The sequence below is a fragment of the Myotis daubentonii genome, chromosome 3, assembly GCF_963259705.1.
Source record: "Myotis daubentonii chromosome 3, mMyoDau2.1, whole genome shotgun sequence".
NCBI classification, from domain to species: Eukaryota; Metazoa; Chordata; class Mammalia; order Chiroptera; family Vespertilionidae; genus Myotis; species Myotis daubentonii.
In genome coordinates this window covers 68,196,301-68,223,931 of record NC_081842.1, presented here as the reverse complement: position 1 = coordinate 68,223,931, position 27,631 = coordinate 68,196,301, and the positions used below count along the sequence as shown (strand labels likewise).

The 27,631-nt window shown below is 39.0% G+C and overlaps 1 protein-coding gene and 1 pseudogene across 1 annotated transcript in view; both read right to left on the bottom strand.

The window, feature by feature from the left end:
• Positions 1-738: 738 nt before the first annotated feature.
• On the bottom strand, positions 739-1,884 carry LOC132229273 (serine/threonine-protein phosphatase 2A catalytic subunit beta isoform-like; annotated as a pseudogene).
• Positions 1,885-10,864: 8,980 nt separating this feature from the next.
• BTLA (B and T lymphocyte associated) overlaps positions 10,865-27,631 on the bottom strand; it is a 30,430-nt gene continuing 13,663 nt past the window's right edge. The window contains exons 2-6 of the mRNA XM_059687860.1: positions 24,743-25,066; positions 19,567-19,602; positions 18,326-18,466; positions 16,789-16,835; positions 10,865-13,170 (exon numbers count right to left, since the gene is read on the bottom strand). Coding sequence (XP_059543843.1) covers positions 12,895-13,170; positions 16,789-16,835; positions 18,326-18,466; positions 19,567-19,602; positions 24,743-25,066 — 824 coding nt within the window. The 3' untranslated portion in view covers positions 10,865-12,894. The remainder of the gene's footprint in view (positions 13,171-16,788; positions 16,836-18,325; positions 18,467-19,566; positions 19,603-24,742; positions 25,067-27,631) is intronic.

Genomic DNA, 27,631 nt, shown 5'->3' with positions numbered 1-27,631 from the left:
TAATTAATATGTTTAATTAAAGTCTAGCTATAAAAGTTTAATTGTGATAAGATCTTGGACAGCCATGGCTGAGATTGCCCACACTACTTTATTTATTTATTTGTTGTTGTTTGTTTAAGATGAAAAGTTTATTTGCTTCAGTATACCAAATAGGATGCAAGCACTGTTATGACAAATATACAGAAATATACAGGTCAACGTAAAACTGTAATTTAGTTTAAATGAAGGGAAATTTCTTTAAATGTTATGACAACCTACTCCCAAGAAGAATCACTTCTTTAGTTAATTGTACGTTTCAATACAATAAAGGGTAGCAGAGTAAATGGAGGTTACTGTGTGAACTTTTCTTAAAAATAAAACTCCAACTCTATTAATCCATGCCAGTTAAACACTATAATTGTTAAATAAGTGCAAAAGGAGATCAAGGAGTTAGTTACATTTTTTGCTTGAACAGTGCAGATGAAAATGGTCTCTTACAAATACAGCAGGCAGACAATTAAGACTGATCTAGAACTGTACTAAATTTCAGTCTCAGCGCTGTCATTGTGCTGCCAGGTAAATGCTCATTAGCATGGCACATTTTGTTCCATGATATAGTTTAATGCTAAGACAGATCCCAATTTGTTACAGATACACATAGATTACTATTGCTTGTTTTCTTTCTAAATATATAGATATATATATATTTAAAAAGGCAGTATACATCCGCATACAAAGGCAGGTTTTCCCAGGAGGAATTTATAGGAAGCCGTCTGGGGTGTGCCAGGTAGCAAGAGGCTCCCCAGGAGGAAGTGCTGAGTCAGACTGAAGGAAATAATACGTTAGTGTCATCTAATTCCATAATAGCTGCCTGGTAACCACAAGATAATAGTAATTGGGTGCACTGAAAATGGAAACCACATCCCCATCATGACCACAGTTGTATCCCTCCATTACAAGTTGGTGAGTGCGAGAAACCAGTGTGAGACCATTGGCATGATTAAATGTTTCAGAAATGTCTTGTCGGATGTGTAGCCAGCACCACATGGTGAAATACCCCATCCACTCCATCATCTGGGTCTGACCATAACACATCACACCTTGGGCCCTCGTGTGGAACTCCTTTTTTCCCCCCAAATATATTTTATTGATTTTTTACAGAGAGGAAGGGAGAGGGATAGAGAGATAGAAACATCAATGAGAGAGAATGATCAGCTGCCTCTTGCACACCCCCTACTGGGGATGTGCCTGCAACCAAGGTACACGCCCTTGACTGGAATTGAACCTGGGGCCCTTGAGTCCGCAGGCTGATGCTCTATCCACTGAGCAAAACCGGTTAGGTCTCATGTGGAACTTCTTGTAAAGGATCCAGCCTCTGACATGATCCAGTGTATCTATGGGTGGAGAGAGGCCACCGTGGGGCAGAATATCTGTCCGCTTACTGAAGCTGTAAGCGGGAGATAATCAAATAGATCTGTAAAATATTTCCAAACATTGGCATTTCCATACATTTGTAGGCATTCATCTTAAAAGCCATATGCCTGGGTAATTTGCCGGCTTTCATGGTTCCCTCTCAGTATTGTAATGCACTCTGGATAAGGCACCTTAAATTGCTACAAGAGTCAAGTCTCCACTGAATAATAACCTCCGTCTACATAGTGGCTCATGAGCATAGTCTGGTGATTTCCCTCCAATTCTAAAGAGTTCCATAAGATCACGGAATCGACCAGGCACATCTCCACAGGTGGTAACAGGACAAAGAACCTCCTGCACGTTTGAATCTTTTGTTAATATTTATTTCCTCAGCCTCTTCGCACAGCGTCCGCACTTGATTCTCCTTCAGCTGTACACCCGTTCATTGCTCAACCAACTGGTCAGCTCCCTGGTAAACACCCGGTCGTCCATGCTAACGGATCTCCATCCCTGCTGCCACTCTCCCCCCTTCCTTTTCCTCTGCTCCCCCTTATACCTCCCCCCCTCCTCCCCCCAAACACACAGGCCACCGCTGCAAGAGCCCTGGAGCCCCCCCAGCCAGTCCATGCTCTGCTCAAGCCCAGCGGACAACCTGGGTGCAGGGCCTCCAAGAAACCCCCAGCTATACTCACCCACAGGCCCAGGAATCGCTGAAGGGGTGGGAAATGTGGGGAAAGCAGCCCCTTCCTGCCCCACGATGGCCACCCACTGCCCGCAGCCTCCCACTGGGGGGCCTCTCCAGGGTTCCTCCCCCTTCTCTCTGGATTTTTCTCTCCATACCAAATGAAAGCCACTACAGTTGTGTTATCCTTCACCAATTGTCATTAGTCCATAGTTATGTCATAGTCAAGAGAAAAAAAAAAGGGAAATTGTAAATGTGAAGTCCCAGAGGAAAAAAGCAGATTCCACTTTTTGTTATAAATTGGGAGAATGGGGCCTTATGTGAATGGGTTGCTGGTTTTGTGATGCTTGGTTACTAAAGAGCTACATTAGAAATAATATGCAAAATGATGAGGACTTTATAAAGGTATATGATGTGTACAATGAAAGGTTTATATAATATATAGTATTTTTTTAAAAAATTTTACTCTAACTACATAGAATTTAGAAATCTTAAACAACAAACAATGCCAGAAACAAAAATGCAAAGATCAAATCTACACTAATAAAAGAGAAACATGCAAATTGGTGTCACTCCACTACCCTTCCCATTGGCTAATCAGGGTGATATGCAAATTAACTGCCAGCCAAGATGGCGGCCGGCAGCCAGGAAGCTTGAAGCGAACATGAGGCTTGCTTGCTTCAGTGACGGAGGAAGCCAACTTTCCCCGCCTGCTGCTGCTGGCCTCTGACCTTGCAGTTTGAAACATTGTTACAAATATAGAAGCTAAACAAAACCCCAGAAACCTGCTTTCAGCCAGCCAGGCTTCAGCCAGCAGGACCGCAACATTGTTTCAACTATAGAACAAATGCAGATCCCTGCTTTCAGCCAGCTTCTGGAATGTCTGACTAATGGATTAAGGGAGTGGGCTTAAGCCGCAGTCGGACATCCTTAGTGCTGCCAAGGAGGTGGGAGAGGCTCCCGCCCCCACCACTGTGCTCACAGCCTGTCAGCCCGACTTGTGGCTGAGCGGAGCTTGCCCTATGGGAGAGCACTGACCATCAGGGGGCAGCTCCTGCATTGAGCGTCTGACCCCTGGTGTTCATTGTGTGTCAGTGACTGGTAATTCCACAATTAGGGTCAATTTGCCTATTACCCTTTTATTATACTAGAGGTCTGGTGCACAAAAATTTGTGCACTCGGGGGGGTCCCTCAGCCCGGCCTGTGCCCTCTTGCAGTCTGGGACCCCTCGGGGGATGTCCACCTGATGGCTTAGGCCTTCTCCCTGGGGGATCTGGCTTAAGCCAGCCATCAGACATCCCTCTGGCAGCCAGGGAGCCCTTGGGGGATGTCCACTTGCCAGCAGGGAGCAGGCCTAAGCTGCAGTCAGACATCCTTAGTGCTGCTGAGGAGGTGGGAGAGGCACCCACCACCACCACTGTGCTGGCAGCTGGCAGCCTGGTTTGTGGCTGAGCAGAGCTCCCCCTGTGGGAGCACACTGACCACCAGGGCTCATCATCTGCATTGAGCATCTGCCCCCTGGTGGTCAGTGTGTGTCATAATGACCAGTCATTCTCAGTCGTTCTGCTGTTAGGGTCAATTTGCATATTACCCTTTTATTATATAGGATAGGGTCATCTGTATTCAAAAACACTACTTTAGGAAATATAATTCTATCAAAGTTCATTAAGAGCAACTGTAGAATCAATTAAGTAAATGCAGTTAAACTCAAAAGAGATAAATCACATTTACTCTGAAAGACAGATAACACAGGCAAATTTCCTGCTGTGATTTTGGATGCTGAGGGTTTGGCTGCTTTGAAAGCTGAATGAGACCTGCTGTGACTCTGGATCCCTGAGACCTCACAGCTTAATCCTCCTATTCCTTTGAGACCCAAAGATCCAGGGGACCCTGTGATTCTCTAGGGCCTGTGGTCAGGGCTGGTGGGAAAGAGCAGAGCCAAAAAAGCCACTACAGAAAAGCTGGAATTTAAACTGTACTTCAGTCAGTTATGTTTATTGTGACCATCTTCTTTTCTTGGCCCATTGAGATTTTTCTCAGTCAATAGAGCTGCCAAAAAAACAAAAACAAAAACAAAACACACACACACACACACACACACATGCACGCACGCACGCACGCACACACACACACACACACACACACACACACACGTAACAACAAACCTCTCTAGAACCTTTTCTCTCATGGGAGTTCAGTTTTAATTAGAAAAAAAATGTGGATCTTTCTAATTCTTTTCAAGGTCTTGTACTCCATACTATCTTTCCCAGAAACTGCAAAAAAAAGCCTTGAAAATAGAGGTAATAGCTGCCTCAGAGAAAAGGGCAGTTCTGTTTACTACACAGAAAAAAAGATCAATTTGCCTAATTTTGGAATTTCTCTCCTATAATGCAAGTTATCATTTGGGCAGGCATCCATCTGGGCTCATCCTCATCACTCTAGTGCCACTTGAAGGGCAGGGGAAAGTAACACGCACATGACCATGCTCATGCTGTTTGCTTTACCATCTATACTAATAAAAGGGTAATATGCTAATTAGACCGGACATCTTCTGGACGTCCATTCTGGACAAAGCCATTGGTGGCAGTGGCCAAAGCAGAGGCGGTTAGGGGAGATCAGGCCAGCAGGGGAGGGCAGTTAGGGGCAATCAGGCCCACAGGGGTGGGGGGCAGTTAGGGGTGATCAGGTAGGCAGGCAGGTGAGTGGTTAGGAGCCAGCTGTTCCAGGCCAGGCTCAAGAACCCCCACCCCTGTGCACAAATTTTGTGCACCAGGCCTCTAGTACATAAATAAAATCCTTTGTCTCTGATCGAGGAATATCATGTCTTCTCCCAGCATCTATGGCAGCTAACTTTTCAGCTTGCAAGTAAGGTATGATATCAGACTTTTACAGTTCTCAACATTGAACTAAATTTGCTTACAGTTCTTGACATTAAATTAGGGAAGCTCCTGGTGTCGTGGTCATGTTTGTCTATTGGTCTGAAAGCGTGCTGATTACATAAAGTATTCGATTCAGTTTCAACAATTTTTGCACTTATTTGTCTGTTCTTCCTCTATAACTGTTTTACTTCTACAAAATTTCTACTTAAAAATTTAAAAACCAGCAGAGGTCAGAGGTAGTGATTAGAATACTTCAGATTTCCAAATCAATAAAATACATTTGGAACTAATTATTCATAACTCAGATAAAAAGAAAAAATAATTGAACATTATTAGCCAACAGATAAGGGAAATGGAAGAGAGGTCCAAGAGTTGCTTCATGTATTTTGTCCAGTTATAATTTTTTAATATTTTAGGGCTAGTCTGGTACAATGTTTTTCAACATGACTTGAGGCAGGAGTTCGTTAGCAATGTTTTTAAGTTTTTTTCTATATATTTAAGAATATCCAATATAATATGTACCTGGATATATTTAGTTATATATAGTTATATATTTATTACTAAAAAGTGGGCTTGCCTTAAATTTTATTTCCTAGAGCTCGGCCACCATGGCTCAGTGGTTGAGTGTCGACATAGGAACCAGGACATCATAGTTTGATTCCTGTGTGGGGTATATGTTCCCATTTTTCGGCTCCGTCCCCAGTGTGAGGCATACAGGAGGCAGCTGATCAAAGACTCTCTCTCATCATTGATGTTTTTATCTCTCCCCTTTCCTTCGTCTCTGAAATCAATAAAAATATATTAATTTTTTTATTTTCTAACATTTTTATTTGTTTATAACAGATAGAAATTGGTGAACCATAGCATAAATCTAGTCTGTTGTTATGCTCTAGTTGGTTTTCACAATTAAAAAAAAATTTTCTTTTAAGATTTAAAAATTAGATGTTTCCACATAGAAACGGGGCTTATTTCTTCTCTTGAAAACTTTGGAAAATAGACAACTATTATATGGCAACGATAGAGCTATCAGGTATCTGATTTAGACAAAACAGGTGTTAATTAGCTTGCTGCAGTTGTCTATCTGGTCTTCTCTACTAGTGTAATCAGTTTGATCCCTTAGTATTTGAGAAGCTACCATTTAATATTTATGATTCTGTAATGTATAAGTGAAGTTATTTTTGTATATTTTATAACATTTCACCTTAATTTTAAAAAAATAAATGTCCAGTTAATTCCTGGAGTTTATCAGGCTAACAATTATATAATCTGGCCCTAGCTGGTTTTCCTCAGTGGATAAGGCATCAGCCTGTGGTCTGAAGGGTCCTAGGTTTGATTCCTGTCAAGGGCTTGTGGCCCGGGGTTGTGGCTCCATCCTCAGCAGGGGCTATGCGGGAGGCAGCTGATTAATGATTCTCTCTCATCATTGATGTTTCTATATCTCTCTCCCTCTCCCTTCCTCTCTGAAATTAATAAAAATATATTTTAAAAATTATATAATCTATGAATATTTATTATTTTGCTTATTTTAATTTGTTTAGATTTAATAGCATTAAAATGGTTTTTAACAGGGAAAATCATGAGTTTATGCTTATACTTCTAATTTGAAACTTGGATTGCAGGATCTTAACATTTTTAATTTTATACTTGAGTTAAATTTTTTTATGTAAGAAAGTTTTATTTCTAAATATATTAATAGTTATATATTTTATTTATCCTTTATTAAACTCATATATTATTTTTAAATAAACAATACCAATATAACTGTGAAAAATACCAAGTTGAGATTGAAATATCATTATGGTTCTTTTTATTTCTATATGGATATATACTTAAAACACATATTAAAGTTACTTAATGCAATTATTACATATACATGGTTATTAACCTGATAGACAGTAAGCTTATTTTTGATGTGGGGGGATTACTTTTTTTATAAATTATTACTATTGAATTATGAAAATAATTTTTATAGTTCCAATTAAAACTATACCAAGATACATTCATTAAAATCTCATTTCCATCCTGAGTTTTCCATACTGTCTTTCCTCTCACCAAAAGGTAGCCATTTGGTTTAAGTCAATGAATAATAACATTAAATAAATTAATTTTAGCTTTTATTTTTAATTAAGAGGATATATATAAATTTATATTTACATGTCTGTGTGTATATACGCATGCAAATATATCTTCTAGTAATATAATTTTAAAGGTGTTCCAGGACCACAAATTCTAATACAGTGAATATAATATGGCCCTTACAGGCAAAGCAAAATATAGTTTTGGTGTTTCCATAGCACTCTGTACCCACCTTCATGATAAAATTCAACTATCAGATTGTAATTTTTGTTTAGTTTCTACCTCTTCACCTATACTGTAAGCAATGATAGGCAGGAATGGAATCTCACTCAACCCTGTCACCGCAGAATTTAGCCGTGTTAGGTACCTAGTATGTGGTCTTAGATTGCTTGCAGATGGTGATCCCCATGGAAGGTTTACCCTGACTAACTTCAGCATAGGCCCGATTTAAAGATCAATCCCCTAGCCTAGAACTTGCTTTTTGAACCTGCACCTTGATTTCTAGCACAGAATTTTCAGTTCCTATTATCTCAATTTTAGCACAAACTTTCTGTAAACTAGTAATGTTTTCTTTCTCATTTACCATTTTTACTCTCTGGGTTGGGTGGTGAAACCCTCCCTGTTGCTGCGTAAAATAGAACTTTCCAAACGAGTGGCTAGCTTCGACCACAATTAACTACTGTGGGGCCTGTCTCCATGGTTTTGCCTTTTCCAGAATGTCATATAGTTGGAAAATCATACTGTATGTAGTCTTTTAAAATTCTTTTTAGCACTGAATAGTATTCCACTGTCTGGATGTGCCACAGTTTTCATTTCCTTCGTTGTTTCCTAATGTCGACAACTGAATAAAGCTGCTATACTCATGAAGGCTAAGTGGATCACAGCTTTCAAATCACTTAGGGGATCTTGTGAAAATGCAGATTCTTATGAAGTAAGTAAAGCCCAAGATTCTACATTTCTAAGAACTGCCAGGGGAGAACCATGCTACTGATTTGAAGGCCATCCTTTGAGTAGCAAGGTAGCAGATGATTCACTTCACACACACAATCATCCATTCCTTAAACATTATTTCATTCTACCATGTGCCAAGCACCAAACTAAGAAGCTAAAGAGTAATGTGACATAATTCTTGCCCATGGGAAGCCCCAGTCTAGTGTGGCAGCAAACACAATAACAAATGAGTGCTATAAATGATATGACCATTAGCAAAATGAGAAGTCAAGCCATAGACTGGGTGGAAATATTTGCAAAAGACATATTTGATAAAAGATTGCTATCCAAATTAGACAAAGAAATCTTAAAATTCAACGACATGAAAACGATTAAAAAATAGGCCAAAGTACTTAACAGATACCTTGCTAAGAAGATACACAGATGACCAGTAAACATATGTAAAGATGTCAACATCATATATCATTAGGAAATTGCAATTAAGACAGCAGGAAACCAGTACACATATCAGAATGGACAGAATCCGAACACTGACACCATCAGTTGCTTGTGAGGCTGTGGAGCAGCAGGAACCCTCATTTACTGCTGATGGGAAATATCATGGTACAGCACTGTGGAAGGGAGTTTGACAGTTTCTTACAAATATAAGCATATTGTCATCCTATGATCCAACAATCACCTTCCTTGGTACTTAGTTGAGTTGAAACTGATGTCTGTACAAAAAAACTGCACACAGATGATTATAGCAGCTTTATTCAGTTGTCGACATTAGGAAACAACCAAGGAAATGAAAACTGTGGCACATCCAGACAATGGAATACTATTCAGTGCTAAAAAGAATTTTAAAAGACTACATACAGTATGATTTTCCAACTATATGACATTCTGGAAAAGGCAAAACCATGGAGACGGGAAAGGGATCCTTATTTGCCAGGTGTTTGAGATGAGGGAAGGATGAATAATAGATGGAACACAAGATTTTTAGGGGAGTGAAATTTTCTGTACATTTTTATAATAAAGGATACATGTTGCCATACATTTGTCAAAACCTAGCAGGCTGGAAGAGGTTAATGGGGGGGGGGGGAAAGGAGCACCTATGTACTACTTTCAACAATAAAGAAAAAAATAAAAGAATACAGAAAGAGTACATCTTAGCATAAACTATGGACTCACTGATTGTAACAAATGTACCACTCTGGCACAGGATGTTGATGACAGGGGAAGCTGTGCATGTGTGGGGGCAGGGAGCATATGGAAATTCTATGTACTTTCTCTTCAGCTTTGCTGAACCTAAAGTGGCTCTTTTAAAAAATGTGTGTGTGCTTTTATAGATTGATAGATATGATCAAGCTAGAGAATCAATTCTGGGACCTTGAAAGGCTTTATTGATGGGCAAAACAAATTATATATATATATATACTTTTTTAAAAACAGTGTTTGAGTGTAAGCACAGGCAGTTGTCTGGACAGCCAATCCAACTCTTGAAGAAAATGCACCAGCAAGTACCCCCCTCATCTAGCAATTAGGACCATCTCCACAATTAATTAATTAAGTGCTAATGGGAGACAATGAGCAACAGTGAGCAATGGGTGTCCCTTTCTGAGATGCTTCTTGCTCTTCCTTCAAAGTCTTTTATTGGGATCTTTACTGTAGATAGGGTCCTGCATCCCCAGCACCTTGCCCTTGTCCCGGGGTCCCCGTCAGACTAGCCTCTGCACTGGGAAACCCATATCAAAATCATCTGGGGTGTGCTGGTGGGTGGCTCAGTTGGTTGAAGCATTGCCTCATATAACAAAGGGTTATGGGTTCTATTCAGGACACATACCTGGGTTGCTAGTTTGATCCCCGGTTCTGGGGGGCAGGTGAGGGGGAGGCAAGTGATAGATGTTTCTCTCTCTCTCTCTCTCTCTCTCTCTCTCTCTCTCTCTCTCTCTCTCTCTCTCCCCTCTCACATTGCCTCTCTCTCCCTCCCCCCCATCCCCTCTCCCTTCTACTCTCCCTAAAAATCAATGGAAAAAACATCCTCACTCTACAGGTGAGGATTAAAAAAAATCAATAAAGCCCTAACCAGTTTGGCTCAGTGGATAGAGTGTCAGCCTGCAGACTCAAGGGTCCCAAGTTCGATTCTAGTCAAGGGCATGTACCAGGGTTGCGGGCACATCCCCAGTGGAGAGTGTGCAGGAGGGAGCTGATCAATGTTTTGCTCTCATCAATGTTTCTAGCTCTCTATCCCTCTCCCTTCCTCTCTGTAAAAAATCAATAAAATATATTTTTAAAAAATCCATAAAAACATATCCTAAGGTGAGGATTAAAAATTAATTTATCTAGGGTGATTTTTAATGTGAGGATTCTAGAGCCATATGCTGAATCTCCTGAAGCAGAATTTCTTAGTGCTGTGAGTTGGTCATCTGCAATTTAGCAAGTTCTTCAAGTTATTTTTATGTGCCATAAGATTTGAGAATCACTCAAAGTTCATGTCCATGCACTTTTTGGTACAAAAGTAAACATTATATTTATTCCAAATAAGTTTTAATAACTTGACCTTCTTTTTTTTTAATATATTTTATTGATTTTTTACAGAGAGGAAGGGAGAGAGATAGAGAGTTAGAAACATCGATGAGAGAGAAACATCGATCAGCTGCCTCCTGCACACTCCCCACTGGGGATGTGCCTGCAACCCAGGTACATGCCCTTGACTGGAATCGAACCTGGGACCTTTCAGTCCGCAGGCTGACGCTCTATCCACTGAGCCAAACCGGTTTCGGCTAACTTGACCTTCTTATTGGGAATAGTCAACAATCTTAAAATCATGGAAAATCATTAAATTATCTATTCTTTTTCTCATATTTCATTAATGAAGTAAGCCATGTAAGTAATACTGAAATAGATTTATTTACAAAATACATATATAACTCTGACACCTTTTATTAAGAAGGAATAAAAACATAAATGATTTGTGATTTTGGCAGCATCATACAAATATAAGTATAAATCATTAACAGAGGTGAAATCATTATCAACATTACTGCAAGACATGTTAAGAATATTGTTAATATATATATAATATATATATTTAAACTCATTATGAAGGAACTGTTCAGCTTTGTGTGTTTATCTGATAAGGACAGTTACGTGTATCCTCCCTGTTCTTCCTGTTTCTATTTTTAAGAATACCACAAGCTATTCTAATTTATCTTTTGTACATAAGTTTCCTGTAAATGCAGTTTGGCTGAAAAGAAAACTACACAAAATTCGTTGCTCAAATTTCTAGGAGCAATGATATTATACTGGGTGGGTAACAATGAATCTAAAACAATACTCACCACCCCAATCTAAGGGTTAAAATTTTAACACCAGTGTTACATAAAAAATGCTCCACCACAAAATCTTTTTAGTATTTTTAGGACAAAAACTTTCATGGGATGTCATATGCATATCCCCATAATTTCATACATTATTTTCATACATTTTCTTTAATAACTCATTTGCTCTAGTTTTCTGAGTTTCTTTAGCAAACTGAAATGGTATGTCACTTTTGTCAGCTTCTCTTTTACCATTTCTCTAAGTCACCCACCTTTCTTTCTAGACACTAATACACACACACACACACACACACACACACACACACCCCTTCACATTCATTTGTGCAGCAGCTCGTGTATTTGTTCAAATGGATTCTAACCTCTGTTGTCCGTGCTGTATGAGGTCTGTTGCATTATTTAGTACCAGCACCCATGAACTCTGATAGCCTGAAACTGTTGAATGAAGTTGCAGGCTATTTTTTGAAATAATTAGACTCAAGTATTCTGGAAATTCAGAAAACTGAAATCATAAATGCTTGCTATACTTTTAAGTGGCTGCAACCCCAATATTTAAAACAAATGGTTATCAAGCTCATACTATGTATGATCTGCCCTGATTCCTTCCTAAGAAGAACAGCAAGATACAGATGTGGTGACTGAAAATATCTTAACCCATACTGGCCAACTAAATATTCTGGACTTTTCTCCATTCAACTAATTGTGCTTTAAGTTTGACATCAGGTCAACCATAAAGCAGTTTAAGCCATCAGTATTCACCTGCCTGATGAAAACTATTCTCATGGATTTTTATGTTTATTCAGACACCCGCAAGTATATTAATTCAGCAGCAGCATAATGTCAATTCATATATACTAGACTTTGTAACCCAAACAGTGAGTCACCACATTGTTTATAAATGCACCATACATTAAATGCTCCATCGCCACAGATATTTGCTTTGCAATCTAACAGGGTGGATAGAAGCATTTGTTTCTCCGGTGTTGGGAACATCTACCCACATCTAGTTGGTATATTCCACACCTTTATTGCACGATTTATTCTTTTCATTACTTTCTTATATCATCAAGTCTAAAATGATTTCTCTTTTATATATAAGAAACCTCAACATTAGTTTGACAGAGGAAAATTTCTTATTATCAAAGATTGACTGGAAATAAACATACTATCATTTCCATATTTATGGTTAGTTAAATTGGACATTCTTTTTCAAGAGTGTGTAGTGAACTGATGCAGATAACACATACCTCTCTTCCCTACATGCGTTTCTGATAGCTCCAAAGAAAATATTGATTTTATATATTGGGTAAAATGTAGCTAAGTTTAAATGTTCTACTATATTGCTATTCATGATATCACTCAGTTTTGGGGAGGAGATGTTGTTCATGGCAATAATATAAAATGCTCCAAAAAAATTTTGTGGCAGAACTTAGTCATTTGTCCCACTGACCTTTAAGATCCAAGCTCCAACATGACCCCCCTGAAAGTGAATCTTCTCAGGTCAAGGAATATCATTTGACATTCTGTAGGTCTCAAGTAATGGTATGGACATGCTGATCATCCAGTGACCACTGGTGGGAGAGCGGGAGGAGAATTAACTCCTCACACATATGGCTGCATATTCTGTAGGTGCTTCTTTCACATTTCTTGCCTGCCTTGAGTTCATTTCAATGACAGAGTGGTTCAGCGAAGCATAAACAATGCCCTGTTTGTTTTCCTCCAGACGTGGGTTAGAATAAACCCCAGACTCTTCCTGGACACTGACCCAGGGGTCATTATCATAAACATCAGTTTCTGATGGCAGTGTCTGGGGATTTTGTCTGGTGCCCACTTCAATTTGCTCACTTCTAAAGGGCCAAGGAACATCAACCTACAAGAGAAAAAAAAATTGCTTTAATTATAATTTTAAGATGTGATGGTGCATATTTATTAGCAAACTATAAGTGCAGGCTAAATTGAGTCCTTATATGGTACATGGGGAGAAATAATGAACTTTTCCTCACATATGCTGTTGACATTTATTTTTTTAAACAGATTCTTCCTTATTAAAGGATAAAAGCTTAAGGACCACTATGTTCGTCCCAAATAGTTACTTTGTGCTATATTATTGGTCACTTTTGAGACCACAGAACACTTTTAAATCCTTCTTCAAGATGAAAAGCGGAGCCCAAATTTATGAAAAAAGCACCAAATATTTCTCAGGGACTTCAGGCAACCTACAACATAATGGATAGTATTTATATGGTTTAGAATAAAATTATTAAAGATAAAGCAGAACAGATACCCTCTAAGGTGCAGAAAAAAATAAATATTATGATTTATTTAAGATATAGTATTATAATTTAATACCTGGAATTGAAACCTTGCTGGAGTTTTATTTGGGGGGGGGGAAGCAAAGCTTAGGAAAAGTTTAAAATATTTCAATTGTTATTTATATCACAAGAAAATTCTTACGCTTTCAAATAGAGTAAAATATCTTACAGAAAGCTTCTGTAAAAAAGGTGAACTTATGGAAACAGAGAGTAAATGGATCCCAATGTTTTTCACTCTTTTCAATTATTTGTTTGCAATTGCTAGTTATACAGGGGGACTCAACTGGTAAAAATGAAGACGTCATCTTATTTCAATTTTTTAAATCCCAAACTTGTCATTCATGTTCTTGAACTTTGGCCTAGCTGCTTTAAGGTATCAGGTCCACAGTTTTTGATAGTCTACATGCCTCATATGGCCCTATGTTGTTTTCACTGCTATGTGTGCAGTGGTCCATCCACTTCTCCTCAGCAGAGTTCTACCATACAAGTGTGTGTGGGCCTGAAAAACTAGGTGGTAACTGCTGAGTACACTGCCTCCCTCTGATGAGGTGTCTGCCCAGGAAATAACACTAAGGCTGGATGACGGAGAGCATCAGAGATTATTTTCAATGTCCCTGTGTCCCTGTCTCTTAGCTCAGATGAAAAGTGCTCCAACCTTCACGCAAAGGAGCCTGGTTAAAGTCTACGGAGGAGCAGTGAAGAAGAAGACTGCCATGTGACCTAATAGACATAAATATTCAATATATCAAGTTCTCTGTTGAATTTTTCAATCTGTGTCTGTCGACTGTTACCTTGGCTACTTCCCAAAAGATGTCTCACTTCCATGGAAAGCTGTTAGAATGAGTGGGGTAAAGAAAACGTGGTGCTCTGTGGCTGAACTTATCCTGTGGGCACCTCATCAAAGGGTGGATGCACAAGGTGGGTGCGCCCTGCTGTGGTGGGCAGAGATGGCAAATGTGGAAGCAGCTTTCCTACTCTGTATTTGTACGGCACTGTCCAGTTTACAATACACTTTTAAAAACGTGTTAAGACATAATTTGTATACCTTAAAATTCACTTTTTTAAGTGTACAGGTTAGTGGTTTTTAGTATACCAGCACTTTTATACCCTTAAAGGACCATTCTGGAATAAGATGAGAACTCTGGCTTTTATATGTGTCTGCCTAGTGTTTACCAGTTCCTTTCTCTACTTTGGATTTCTATTCCATGGTTCCCATACAGGTTCCTTTTCAAGAAATTTGTAGTCAGTCTCAGAGATCTAATATGGCACCCTTTCTATTATTTTTTGAAATATTTGACAAATCAAAGGGGGAAAAACAGAATTCCTGTGAAATATATGAACACCTTAAAACAAAATTCCCATAGAGGGAATCTTGACTTTGGGTACTGAATAGACAATACAATATATAGATGATGTATTATAGAAATGTATCCCTAAAGCCTATATAACTTTATTAACCAATGTCATCCCAATAAATTCATTTTTATAAAATCCAAAATAATTGCACACATAGAAAAAACCCCTCTTGAATTCCAGTTCAAATCATAAACAATTTGTCCAGCTTACACAGGAAGCAATATGGCTAGCCCTGGCTGGTGTGGCTCATTTGGTTGGAGTGTTGTCCCACACTCCAAAAGCGGGCAGGTTCAATTTCCAGTTTGCAGGTTTGATCCCTAGTTGGAGCACATGAGGGAGGCAACTGATGAATGTTTCACTCTCATATTGATGTTTCTCCCTCCCTCTCTCCTTCTAAAAAAATCAATGAAAAAACATGTTTTTGGGTGAGGATTGAAAAAATATATGTAACTACATTTTGACCAACTTGGCCTTTACTTGTATGATAAATTATTTAAATTATTATTTTAAATGGTTTCATAGTTCTCAGGCCTGATTATAACAAAATGCAGTTTGTTGTTGTTCACTATAGAACAAAAGGAAATAATATTTAATGAAAGTTTCTTACTCAAGGAAGCAAAATCTTAGCACCCATCATTGTGATGTGTCTACTGATACTTACTAGAAACAATACAAGTTTTTAAAGTTGAATGTATTTGAATTGATTTAAAATTAGGCAGCTGGTAGTGAATGCTGATTGCCCTTTAATATTATATGTAGAATTATTGGCTATATCTGCTGCTCACATTTCTGGAACTTTCCAGGTTACTACATCTTTATCTCTACTTTGTTTTACTAACACACACACACACACACACGTACAGACACACTCACCAAGTTCCTTTGCAGTACCTCATCATGACTAAAGTATTTTTTTATAGTTACTATAAAAAACCCTCACACAAGGATATGTTTATTAATTTTAGAGTGAGAGGAAGGGGGAGGGAGAGAGAGATCGATGTGAGAAATATCGATTAGTATCGCACCGACTGGGAATCTATCCTGTAGCCTTTTGGTGTCCAGGACAACGCTGCAACCAACCAAACCACCCAGCCAGGGAAGTATTTCTTTTTAACAAAGAGTTTCATAAAAAAATTTTTTTCAGAAATATATCACCTCATCTTACATTCTTTTTCGAGTTCCAATATTTATACAATATTGAACCCAAAAAGGAAGGCTCAAGTTTATATTTCCAAGAACTTGTCGGAAAACTTGGCATTGCCGCCCAAACATCTTTGCTTTGTCTGGGAGGTCTCCTCCTTGATGAGCCCACACACATATGAAAGGCTTTTGCATAGTAGCTCCAACTTCCACCAAGCTTCTTTATCTGCTGGTGTGATTTACGAAGCAATCATATTTTATTTTATGAGGTTATTTATGGTTTGTTCCTTTATTAAGTCTCAACTCTCTTCCAGAAGGACTTTAAGGTATTTGTGAGAATAAATGAATAGCCTGAAGTCACATAACTGGCCAAGAGCAGAGCCGCGAGCTATGGTTCAGTCTCTGACTTTTCTGTTTTGAGCCTGTACTGCCACCCAGGCTCTTCAAAAAACCAAAACAATGAAAAACCACGACTTAGTCTGAGACTTGTTAATCCTGAGGAATCTCTGCTGCAAATGGAGGTGGATTTAAAATAATCAAGTTTTTTAAGTAAATCCATATATATAGCACTTGGGACATGTCTGGCACATGGTAGTGTTATAGAGACTCAAATAAAAAATATAAATATTAACATAAAATAACATAGATTGCATTGGTTTTAACAGATACGGTGAACATACCAGGTTATTTCCCCTTTCTGGTGTATTAGAAGGCTCCTTTTGTTCCCCTGGAATTCAAAAAGAAAAATAAGAAACTAAAAGGAGTAAAGAACAACACAAAATTCTTCTCCAAATCCCTGTAAGTTAGGGTTGTGGTAAGAATGTGGGTTCTGGAATCCGACCGCTAACTTGAAATTCAGTCCCTAGAGCAGAGGTGGAATGCCCCTCTACCCATTCCCACCCACTTGCATACCAGTGAGAGCATTATTGTTAGTTTGGCTTGTGTATTTGCTGTGTCTAGCACGGCGCACAAACTCATTTTTTGTGAACTCATGCTGCCCCATTTTCTTCACTTCTCACTCCAGAGAGCCCTCTGACATATTTATTCAGAGGCAGAGATAGCATCTAGTACATCACTTTTGAAAGGCTGGAAATCCTAGTTTGCGGACAATCTATACTCAGTGCCAGACACACAGCTGTCTGGGTCACCTGCATAGCTAGAATTTCCTACTTCCAAGTTCACTTTGGATGTGGGAAGTCAAAGGATTTACCCCTGACTCTTCCTGAGACCTGAGAGAGGTCCCAACAGCTTCAGAAAACATAGTGAAGCTTGGAGAGGGACAATGGAAAGATCCTGGGAGTTGTGGATGTGGAATTGGGGTTACAGAAGACTCTCACAGGATTCTGAGGAGGTTCTGGGCTCCAGAAGTCCTCACCGGAAAATACCAGAAACATTTCTGCCCAGACAAAGATTTCTCTTATGGCAGAAATAAGGGTTTCTTTGTATGACTTAGTTTCTATAGCTACACTGTGGCTGCTATTGTGGGAAAAGGGATGGGAGTAGATGGCAGAGAGGAACAAAGGAGAAAGAACAGAGTTGTTTAGACCAGAGCTAGATCAGAATTCTCCATACATCTGTCTCTTATGTGTGTAAGTGTTCCCTCGTGACATTGAGGGAATTCTTACAAAAGCAGAAAGGCATGGTTCAAAATATATCACACTTCCTCCATCATGCAAACCCCATATTTTTATTACTATTGTTGAGTGCGGGCTCAGTTCAAGCATGTGTTTGTAATGGCAACAGAAAGTGCAAGCAGATGAATTTTCTCTGAGGACAGTGGGCCTTCAAATAGACAAGGGCATGTGTGACTGGCAGAGTGTCGTGTGGTGTGAAAAAGAGAATGAGACAGACTAATTCAAATTAGACATGCCGAGAGATTATTTCAACCTCCCTTTCAACACACTGAACATTTAAAAAAGCTTCCCGCACAGATCAAAGATTGACTCAAGTAGAATGAGTAAATTTCAGCAATGTTCCCTCCTTACGACAACGGTTGGCTGTGCTGTGGTGAGCATGTCTCACCATGACTAGAAGGAACCTAAATTAATCCATGAGGCTTTTTGGTGGGAGAATGAGTTGTTCTCCAAGAAAGCATTACCCACGGTTTGTTGCAAAATGTTGGCAAAGAAAACAACAGAAACCAACTACAAGTATATCAGTCCTAGTAGTTGAACCCTAAATGTGTGGCCAGAGCAGTAGAGGGAAGATGGAACCCACCTTGGTGCCTTTTCAGGCAGCAGAATAGGTAAAAACAGGTAATGAGTAGAAGCAATCCTCCCAAAGGAAGCAAACAATAAAGGACCAATGGTGTGTCCTCCACCTCCTTCTTGAAGGGTGGTCCTGCAGCACTGGTTGTATCTGAAATGTCAGTCAATGCTAAAGACAGTTAGGAAATCTGAAACATATTAGGATCGTCACACCCTCTGCATTGTTAGAACTTGAAGAAAGAAGAGGCTCCATTTCCCTTCCCCAAGAATCCCAAGCATTAGTCCTCTCTCACTTCTTGCTTTATTGCTGAGCATATGTTGGTGGTCCTAGGTTACAATTTATTTATTTTTTGCAACAATTATCCTTCATTCTGCTCAGGTTAATCTGTAAAACAACATCCATAAAGCTCTCAGAAAACGCTTCACCAAGCCCTTTCCTTTACATTATCTTATTTAGTTCATACTTATAACTTAAGAAAAGTAATAAAGTAATTATTTCTATCTAGCCCATGCCTTGAGAAGACTTTTATTGTTCTAAGACTTGCCCCAGGTCAGACAGATACTGAGCGCATTTGGGACTCAAGTCAACATCTTTCTGATACTTGATTCAAGTTCCTTTAACACAATGCCTTTTAATTGTCTCATAACTCTTTATTATCTCCAAATACCAAATACTTTTGGTATCTCTAGATATTTTTGACATCTTCAGATATGGTTTGCTGGACATATAGCTGGTACTCATTACTTTTGGTCAATGTTAACATGCATTAAGGCCATGTTTGTCCATGATAGGGTGCAACTTATTTTTGGCTCATGAAATAATTTAATTGATCACAAATAAAATTTAAAAATTAAATATTACAGAATAAAAACATCAGAATGCATTATACATCTTTAATTTCATACTTGCCTTAATTTTTTATGCAGAAAAGCTTTATTTCTAAATGTATTAATATAGTTACATTTTAGTTTCCCCATATGCTTGTTTGGGGGGGGGTGAGGGAGCTACTGGAACTGGGTATAATGTGGTTTGAAAATTCAGAGTGGTAACAAATGTTGCATTATTCATGCTACAGCTGCAGACACAGCTGTCTGGGAGAGGGGTGTGGATAGGAATAAGAACGAAGGTTCACACAACAGATAACCTAATACAAACAAATCCATTCAATTAAGAAGATCTAACTTTCATTATTTCTACAGCCATCAAACAATCTAGTTCCCTTAATTTTACTTAACCAGATTGATACTTACTTATTAGAGGATGTTCTGAGTTATTTCGAGTCCATTCTGAAATAGAAAAACAAGGTAAGTTTTGAATTTGGTTGTGAAAAGAATGCGGGTGTATATCAGGTATGTCTAAAGTCAGAGCTACTATCTGAGATGACTCCTGCATTTGCATATTAACAGAGAATCCAATAATCCAGTAAAAGGCAGTTTGTGTAATTTGTGAGTAACTCTGAGATCATAGACACAAAGGAAATTACTGGGTTGATTTTGAGGCCCAAAGAAAGACTGAGTAAATATGTCACAACCTTCATCTGTCTGCTCTGATTCCCTCTTCCTCATTCCTTAAGGATAAGGATACAATACAACCTGTATGACATCTTCTGGTACCGAGAATAACAACACTGTGCCACTGTACACACACTCAGCAGGTGTTCCAAGTGAGTGTGGAAGGCCACAAGAATGCTTTTGATGACATGTTGAGCACTCATGCTCAAACAAAGATAGTCCCTCTCACTTCCTGCCTACTCATACCACCCGCACTTTCCTAAAACAATGATCACTTGTCTTTGCAAACTTCCTAATCAGGAACTGAGCAAGGGCAGATTGGGAAGGATGGAGTTGCAGGCCATTGTATGTCCCAGTGACTGTTCTCCAGCTCTGTCAACTTTTCCTCTGGGACTTTGCTCTGCAATGTGCATTGGTTCATTCTGGAAGAATAGTTCCCAACAGTGTCCAAGCCCCTCCTTTTCTTCATCCCTGTTATTACATAGACCAATTCTTAACTTGAACATAAAAAGCAAGTGAGAATCAATAAATAGACAAACAATAAGGTTGGTGAGGATGTAGAAAAAAGGGAACCCTTGAGCACTGTTGGTGGGAATGCAAATTGATGCAGCCACTGTGGAAAGCAGTATGGGGTTACCTCAAAAAATTAAAAATGGAACTGTGACCCAGCAATTCCACTTCTGGGAATATATCCAAAGAAACCCAAAACACTAATTCAAAAGAAGATATGCACCCCTATGTTTATTGCAGTGTTATTTACCTACATAATTTTATTAACCAATGTCATCTCAATAAATTCAACAAATTTAAAAAAATCAAACAGGAATCAGATACAAAAATAGAAATTTTCCAATATCCCCTAAGAAAGATATTTCAAAATAAAAAAGGAAATATTTTTTTCATAATACATCCAAAACGTATTTACAAAAAGCATGATTCTTAAATATAATTTCAAAGTATAGTTTTCTCCTCATCTTGTACTTAGTTCACTGAATACTTCCAGGTATAGAAGAAAAGGAATTTTTCCTTTACCCTTTCCTGTTGTTTGCTTTTATAACTTCATGAAAGGAAAATTCCACTCAGTTAAAAGCCAGTTATTAAATAATTTATTTGACTTTTCGAGGTAGCAGGATGACCCAAAGAATTATGACACAGTTCCTGCTTCCCAGGAAAGTATAATCCTTGATGGAATAAAAGATATATCCACACATTATTTTAGTACCAGGGGATGTGTGATAATTGAGAGGCACAGACCTTCAATAGCATAAAAGCGGCTAGAAAAGAGAAACCACTTCCTCCCTGACTGGTTTGGCTCAGTGGATAGAGTGTCAGCCTGTGAACTAAAGGGTCCCAGGTTTGACTCCGGTCAAGGGCATGTACCTTGGTTGCGGGCACATCTCCAGTGGGGGGTGTGCAGGAGGCAGCTGATGAATGTTTCTAACTCTCTATCTCTGTCCCTTCCTCTCTGTAAAAAACCAATAAAATATATTTTAAGAGAGAGAGAGAGAGAGAGAGAGAGAGAGAGAGAGAGAGAGAACCACTTCCTCAAGGCTGAACATGAAAGTTTCCATTAAGAACTTGGGAAATGAGCTGGTCTTAACAGAAGAGGTAGAATTTGATAGATGGAGGCAGATGCATGGGGGTCACAGGAGTGGTGACAGCGGCATTGGAAGGACCATGGTGAAGACATGGCAATGGCAAGTAGGGCTGTTAGGCTGGAGTTGAGCGTTTCTTTATGGAATCCAGAAACAATCCAGAAAGATAGGTGGGGATGCACTGTGGAAGGCTTTGAATGCTGGGTAACAACCTTGAGCCTAATGTTATAAGTGCTGGGGATGCTCTGCAGGGGACACAATAAATGATTGGGATTATGAACAAAGTTTATTAGAAAAATTAAGTGTATCAGGAAGATTTTAGGATGAAATGAACAAAAATTGGAAAACACTAGAGAGAGAAGGTCATACAATAAATTGAAATCATTTAGGAGGAAGATAATGAAATCTGATCATAGAAGCTGTAGGAGGCAACACATGGGAGAGTGGAAGGTTGTTGACAGACAAAAATAGAAGGCCAAAGAAAAGTCCTGGGGAATTCCCAATGGGGGTCAGGAGTCTTAATTAACAGAGTGATAATAAAAGAAGTGAGACTGGCCCAGTGGTTTAGCATCGACCCAGGAACCAAGAGGTCACTGGTTTGATTTGGTAGGGCACATGCCCAGGTTGTGAACTCCATCCCCAGTACAGGGCGTGCAGGAGGTAGGCAATTGACGATGTTTCTCTCTCATCAATGCTTCCATCTCTCTATCCCTCTCCCTTTTTATTGCTCTAAAACTCAATAAAAAACATATTTTTAAAAAATAAATGAAATGAAAAGAAAGGAAGGAGAAAAGAAAATTAGGAGAGTAGAAGTCTTCAAAGAGAAATTTAAAGGGCCTTAAATGTCTCCTACTTAGCTCTTAGGCCACTTCATCCTTCATATTCTTTGTCCCAATCGGATCCTAATAAAAAGCACATCTCCTCAGGGCACAGGGTATAAGAGGGGCTGCTGCCTCCCTTTTTCTCTGAAGTTAAGCTCCCTCCTCCACAGGAGAGACAGATTATTATAGAAACAGATCATTAATCCTAATTTTAGCCTTGACTTGATTCCCTAGAACAGGCACTTTACCAACTGCACAACCATCTGGAGTGGTCAAGGAAAGACCCAAATATGGGAGAGACATTTGCCTAAAGTTCTCTCTCTTGTACAGAAGTGGATTGGTCTCTCAAGGAAAGACTAAATCGCACAAGAGGGCTCTCTTCCAAGGGAGGTGGACTTAATGTCACTATATTTAATTTTGTTATATATTACATTAATATACATTATATAAATTACCTAGTAGTGCTTATTTTACATATAACAGTATAATTAATATCATCCAGGAAGTAACATTTTTGTAAGTTTTTCTTTTTGTTGTTGTCAATCCTCACCCAAGGCTGTTTTTTTCCATTGACATTTTAAAGAGAGTGGAAGGGGAAGGAGAGAGAGAGAAAGAGAGAGAGAGAGAGAGAGAGAGAGAGAGAGAGAGAGAGAGATCAATTGGCTGCAACCCAGGTATGTGCCCTTGACCAGAATTGAACCTGTGACTCTGGGCTGATGCTCTAACCACTGAGATACACTGGCTAGGGCAAGTTTTGCTTTTTTTAGAGAGAGAAAGAGAGTGAAAGGGAAGGGAAGAGACAGAGAGAGAAACATCAATGTGAAAGAAACACATCAATTGGTCGCCTCCTGCACGCGCCCTGACTGGAGCTGGGATCAAGGCTGCAACAAAGGTACATGCCCTTGACCAGAATCAAACCCAGGACCCTTCAGTCTGAGGGCCAACGATCTATTCACTGAGCCAAACTTGCTAGGGAAAGTTTTGCTTATTTTTAGCATTTATTTTGCCAGTTAAAAAAAATATATATATTACTTCTTTAAAATGTTAGTATTATATCTTATTATGTGAATTAATAGTACAATTCTCTCCAGAAAGCATTAATTCCATACATCCTCAATATAGTCTTCTCCAGGTTATTAAAGGCATCTTTGTTTTTTTTCACTTATCATAGATTGTTTTTTAATTCATTTACAAAGTAATCTTTACTGAACCATCCACTATGTGCCAGACACTATGCCATCTATTTGTAGAGAAGCAAAGATGTTTGAGACACAGCCTCCATTCTAAAGAGGTTTATAAACCAGTGCACGGATGGTCACAGGCAATTAGCATTCAGTTTGACCCCAAATTTTCAAAAGCAAAGTCTCAGGGTTGCAGCTAGCACCAAAATATTGCACTTTCTAGGTTAAATTTATTCCTACATGTTTTATTCTTTCTTATACTATTCTAAGTGGAATTTTTCTTAATTTATTTTTCAGATTGCTAGCTCATTGCTAGACAATAGAAATACTACTATTTCTCTGTTGTGAATAAAACTTCATTGAATTCACCTATTAGCTCTAGTAGTTTTTGATGATTTTAAAGAATTTTCTCTATAATATCATATCATCTGTGAAAATATATTTTTACTTCTTCCTTTGCAATTTGGATAGTGTTGTTTTTTTCTTGCCTAGTTGCTATGGCTAGAAATTCCAGTTCAATGTTGAATAGAAGCATACATCCTTGTCTTGTTCTTCTTCTTAGGGGAAAAGCTTTATCTTTCACCAATAAACATATTAGTTGTGAGAGTCTTATAAACCAAATATTTTTTTTACTGTCCCCCAATCCTCTTTTTTATTTTCCATGTTTCATTCAGTTTAGTTTTGCCCAATTTAATGTCAACCTGTCTTTCCTCTGTAGTTTGAGCCTATTGCGATCCTCTGGAGAGACTCTGTGGAGACAGCTATAGCTATAACTATTCTTAAAACTTACCAGGGAGTCAGGTTATTTGTGTGCTGTTTACCCTCTGTGCAAACATGAACTACTAACATAACTTCAAGTATTTAATAATAAATGTATAATTTTCTGACCACTACAAACATAACTTCAAGGAGTTATTATCAGCAAAAGTCAAGGACAGAAATATGGAAGAAAAAATAAAAGAAAAAGTAAACAAGGACAGAGAATAGAAAACTGTCTACTACTATTGGTATTCACTTTGTAATTTTCCCCACATTTTAGAGATCTACTTTTGGACTTACTAAATAAATTTTATTCTTCCTTAAGGCAAAACAACAAATTGTATTATATTTTTCTACTCTTCTCTAATTCACTCACCCCAAAACACATATATACCTACACGCACATATGTGCATACATGTTATAGTCTATGAGGTGTAGCACCATTTTAATGCTTTATATAAGTTCAGTGTCTACCACAATTACTTAAGAATCTGGGTTTTCCTTTACCTTGAAACATGATGAGAAAAATATTAGATAGTCTCATTGTCTAGAACTCACCTATCACATTAATAGCTATTGAGTGACTTTCAATGAGTACAGATGAATCATTCAAAGAACAGCGGTATGATCCATTGTCACTAGCCGATGCTCGATCAAACTGTAGAATAAAAATGACAATATTCTGTCTGTCTTCCCATTCCATGTGTTCCCGATGGCTAGCCCCCAGAGGCAAACACTCTTTTTCTTTGAACTTGCACCAGGTCACGTTAGGTCTGCCAGCGCAGTATACCACAGGGCATTCCAGTTGAAATGGATCCCCTGCATAGACGTTCTGCACTGACTCTCTCTTAACACGAAGTTGTGTTTCACACGGTTTTTTTCCTGAAAGATGAAAACAAAATTAAAATCAAATCTGTCCTGGAAGGACCAGACCTTTGCCACTTCAACAGTTTCCGCCAAAAACTTCTTAAGCACCATGCTATAATTTTTTGAGATAACATTTTCAGTAATTGACCCTCACTAGCAGAGTGTCTGGCACGTGGTAGCACATAATAAATATTTGCTGAAAAAAAAAGTAAATAATTTCCTCAATTATTCAATAATTTCCTAAATTTACAAAATATTTTTATTATAAAAGTATATTTTCTTTTATTGTTACTTATTTTTATTATTGTATACCTTCTTTAATAGGAAGCAAATAATAACAGCATTTTTTAGTCAATTACTTATTATATTCCAGGGGCTGTTTAAAACGCATGAGTATTTTAATGCATTTACTTCTTACAACAAAAACAATACACATCAGCAATTTTCAATTGGTGTGCCGTGGTAGGTACACTGGTGTGCCACAAGAATTTTTAAAACATGCAATACCTGACTATTTAGTCAGAAGCATTGACCTCTTTTCCCTTAGGTTGTCCAAAAAAAATAATGACAGCCAACACAACAATAGCCATCTGATGTGAATGAATCAAAATATACCTATTTTTTGTCAAATCAACAAAAAATGTATTTTAGATGTGCCACAGAATTTTTAGTAGTTTATGTGTATCATGAGATGAAAAAGGTTGAAAATCACTGATGTATGTTATTATGGCCCTACATTCCCCATACTGCTCTACTTAGCATAATTTTTCACTTTTTTTCTATACCCTTGGCAGCATGGTATAAAAATATGCTCATTTTTAGCTATTTCCTAACATCTGATAAACCTATCACTATAATTTCTGCTCACATATCATCAATCCTTGCTCAGAATAAGCATTACCTGATTGAGTTTTTGGGAATCAGATTGAGACAAGAAACCTGTAAAGAACTTTTGGAAGCTCTGAATATTTATAATTAGGGTGTCCCAAAAATATGTATACGCACTTAACAGCTGATAACTCACTTAATATTGAAAATGAACTGTATGTTAATAAACACTGACTTTATAATCATTCAAAGTGTGTATACATTTTTGGGGGATACCCTGTATTTATAACTGCTCTGAGATCTCAAATAAATGCACAATAAGGCTTCCCAATTCAGTCGCTTCCAAAAATTCAGAATAAAAATGAAAGCAAACTAAAAGTGAAGTTATGAGAATGAGGTTTTCAAAAAGTTGAAGAGAAAGGGTAAGATAATTTAGCAAAAGGAAGTACCGACCTAAGATGTGGTTAGACTTATGACAAAAAAGCAAGGAGGCAGGGGCGGAAAGACCAAGTGAAACCTTTGTTTCCAGAAGTCCGATGCTCTCCCTAAGTTAATAGGCTCTCTCAGCCTCCTAAGTTCCCTTTTCATTTACAGGGATAAGTCAATCATAGTTTATGGAGCCCATAACTCTGTGCCAGCATTGTGAAAAACGACACGATAGTTATAGACAAAGGCCTTCTTTTTCCAAAAATTTCTTTTTTTAATACTCATGGGAGGATATTTATTATTATTACTAGAGGCCCGGTGCACAAAAATTTGTGCACTCGGGGGGGAGAGGGCGTCCCTCAGCCTGGCCTGTGCCCTCTCGCAGTCTGGGACCCCTCGGGAGATAACGACCTGCTGGCTTAGGCCTGCTCCCGGGTGGCAGAGGGCAGGCCCAATCCCTAGGTGCAGCCCCTGGTCAGGCTCAGAGCAGGGCTAATTGGAGAGTTGGGGCGCCGTCACCTGTCATGCACAGAGCAGGGCGGATCTGGAGGTTGCGATGCCACCCACAGTCATGCTCAGGGTAGGGCCCATTGGGAGGTTGTGGTCCCGCCCCCTGTCACACACAGAGCCGCAGGGCAATCAGGGGGTTTGGGTGCTGCCCCCTGTCACGCTGATCCCGGTGCCAGGAGTACTCGCGGCTATGCTGATCCCGGTGCTGGGAGGCATATTACCCTTTTACTATATAGGATAGAGGCCTGGTGCACGGGTGGGTGCCGGCTGGTTTGCCCTGAAGGGTGTCCTGGATCAGGGTGGGGGTCCCCACTGGGGTGCCTGGCCAGCCTGGGTGAGGGGATGATGGCTATTTGCAGCTGGTCACACACCCTTCAGGGTGGGGGTCCCTACTGGGGTGACTGGCCAGCCTGGGTGAGGGGCTGAGGGCTGTTTTCAGGCTGGCAGGTGACTGAAGCTCCCAACCGCTCCTTTTTTTCTTTTTTTTATTCTGGGCCAGCTTTAGCTTTGAGGCTTGGCTCCAGCTCTTAGGCCTCTGCTGCTGAAAGCAGGTTTCTGGCCTTTGTTTACCTTCTGTATTTGAAAAAATGTTGCGATCCTGCTGGCTGAAGCCCAGCAGACTAAAGCAGGTTTCTGGGGTTTTGTTTAGCTTCTATATTTGTAACATAGTTGCTTAGAGTTGCAGCTCAGAGGCCTTCAGTGGCAGGTGGGGAACGTTGGAGTCCTCCCTCACTGAAGCAAGCAAGCAAACCTCATGTTAGTTTCAAGCTGCCTGGCTGCCTGCGGCCATCTTGGCTGGCAGTTAATTTGCATATT